The following is a 1735-nucleotide window of genomic DNA, read 5'->3' as shown; positions in this document are numbered from 1 at the left end:
GAGTCCCAAAAAATAAAGTCTGACACTGTTACCACTGTTTCCCCATCTATTTCCCATGAAGTGATGGGACCAGATGCCATGATCTTCGTTTTCTGAATGTTGAGTTTTAAGCCAACATTTTCACTCTCCTCTTTCACTTTCATCAAGAGGCTTTTTAGTTCCTCTTCACTTTCTGCCATAAGGGTGGTGTCATCTGCATATCTGAGGTTATTGATGTTTCTCCCGGCAATCTTGATTCCAGCTTGTGCTTTTTCCAGCCCAGCGTTTCTCATGATGTACTCTGCATATAAGTTAAATAAGCAGGGTGACAATATACAGCCTTGACGTACTCCTTTTCCTATTTGGAACCAATCTGTTGTTTAAGCTGCTAGAAATATATAAATTCTTCTGTATGAAAATGAAAAAAACAATAAATGTGGTTTTCTAGTCTATTTCTTTTATAGTTAACCTAATGCATTTGTTTGTTAACATCCCAATTTAGGTCACAACGAATCATTCTGTGATGGAAGAGTTGATATCAGTTGTTGGAATAAATATGAGGACACCCCCTTTCATTTCTAAGGGAGAAAGTATAAACGAATGGTTCATTTTTATTTGTATTGTTTATTTCTCCCCTTTTGTGTATGTTGCATCATTAAACATTACAAAGGAACGAAAAAAATTTAAGAAGCTGATGACAGCCATGGGTCTTCAACAGTCAGCATTTTGGTGAGTTAACTGTGTATCCCACATTAATACCTGGGGGAACTCATTGGAAAGGACCCTGATGCTGGGAAATATTGAAGGCAAACGGAGAAGAGGGTGACAGAGGATGAGATGGTTGGATAGAAGCGCTGACTCAAAGGACATGAGGCTGAGCAAACTTGGGGAGATGGTGGAGGACAGAGGAGCCTGGCGTGCTGCAGTCCACGGGGTTGCAGAGTCAGACACGACCTAGTGACTGAACGACAGTGACAATGTTAATTTTAACATTCATTTTGTGTTTGTTAAGATAATTTTAATAATTGCTAGGCAAAAGTCTTCATGGGCATTATTTCATTGAATCCTCAAAACAACCATATGAGATAGTTAACACAATTAATCCCATTTTACAGACGGAGTGAGAAAAGAGGCTTGCCCCTGATCACACCACTAGAGTGCACAGAGCCACACGTCGATAATAAACTTGACTCCAGTCTGTTCGTTCCCGGAGTGTGCACCCTGAACTCTCATATACCGCCTCTCGCGTGTTTGCGGACGTGCGACGCTCTGAATTAATTCTCTGCTTCTACCGTAGGCTCTCCTGGGCGCTGATGTATGCTGGCTTCGTCTTTGTTGTGTCCATTTTCATGACTCTGGTCATAAAATTATTCCAAATGGTTATCCTTACTGGCTTCGTGGTGCTGGTCTCGCTTTTCACCCTGTACGGCCTGTCTTTGGTGAGTTGGCAAAATATGCATTTCTCATCCTACTTCAAGTCTCAGGTATGTGAGCCAGTAAAGGGCACCCCACTCCAGTGTTCTTGCCTGGAGAATCCCAGGGACAGGGGAGCCTGGTGGGCTGCAGTCCATGGGGTCACTAGGAGTTGGACACGACTGAGCGACTTCACTTTCACTTTTCACTCTCATGCATTGGAGAAGGAAATGGCAACCCACTCCAGTGTTCTTGCCTGGAGAGTCCCAGGGACGGGGGAGCCTGGTGGGCTGCCGTCTGTGGGGTTGCACAGAGTCGGACACGACTGAAGCGGCTTAGCAGC

General features: G+C 44.0%; 1 protein-coding gene across 1 annotated transcript in view; it reads left to right on the top strand.

Moving 5' to 3' along the window:
* The window catches only part of ABCA10 (ATP-binding cassette, sub-family A (ABC1), member 10), a 54673-nt gene that overhangs the window by 10561 nt on the left and 42377 nt on the right, over positions 1 to 1735 (top strand). The window contains exons 6-7 of the mRNA XM_010856478.1: positions 482 to 708; positions 1277 to 1418. Coding sequence (XP_010854780.1) covers positions 482 to 708; positions 1277 to 1418 — 369 coding nt within the window. The remainder of the gene's footprint in view (positions 1 to 481; positions 709 to 1276; positions 1419 to 1735) is intronic.

This window comes from Bison bison, unplaced genomic scaffold (assembly GCF_000754665.1).
Source record: "Bison bison bison isolate TAMUID 2011002044 unplaced genomic scaffold, Bison_UMD1.0 scf7180017864371, whole genome shotgun sequence".
Classification (NCBI taxonomy): Eukaryota; Metazoa; Chordata; class Mammalia; order Artiodactyla; family Bovidae; genus Bison; species Bison bison.
Note: the sequence above shows the minus strand (reverse complement) of the source record. Positions and strands in the feature narration are given on the sequence as shown.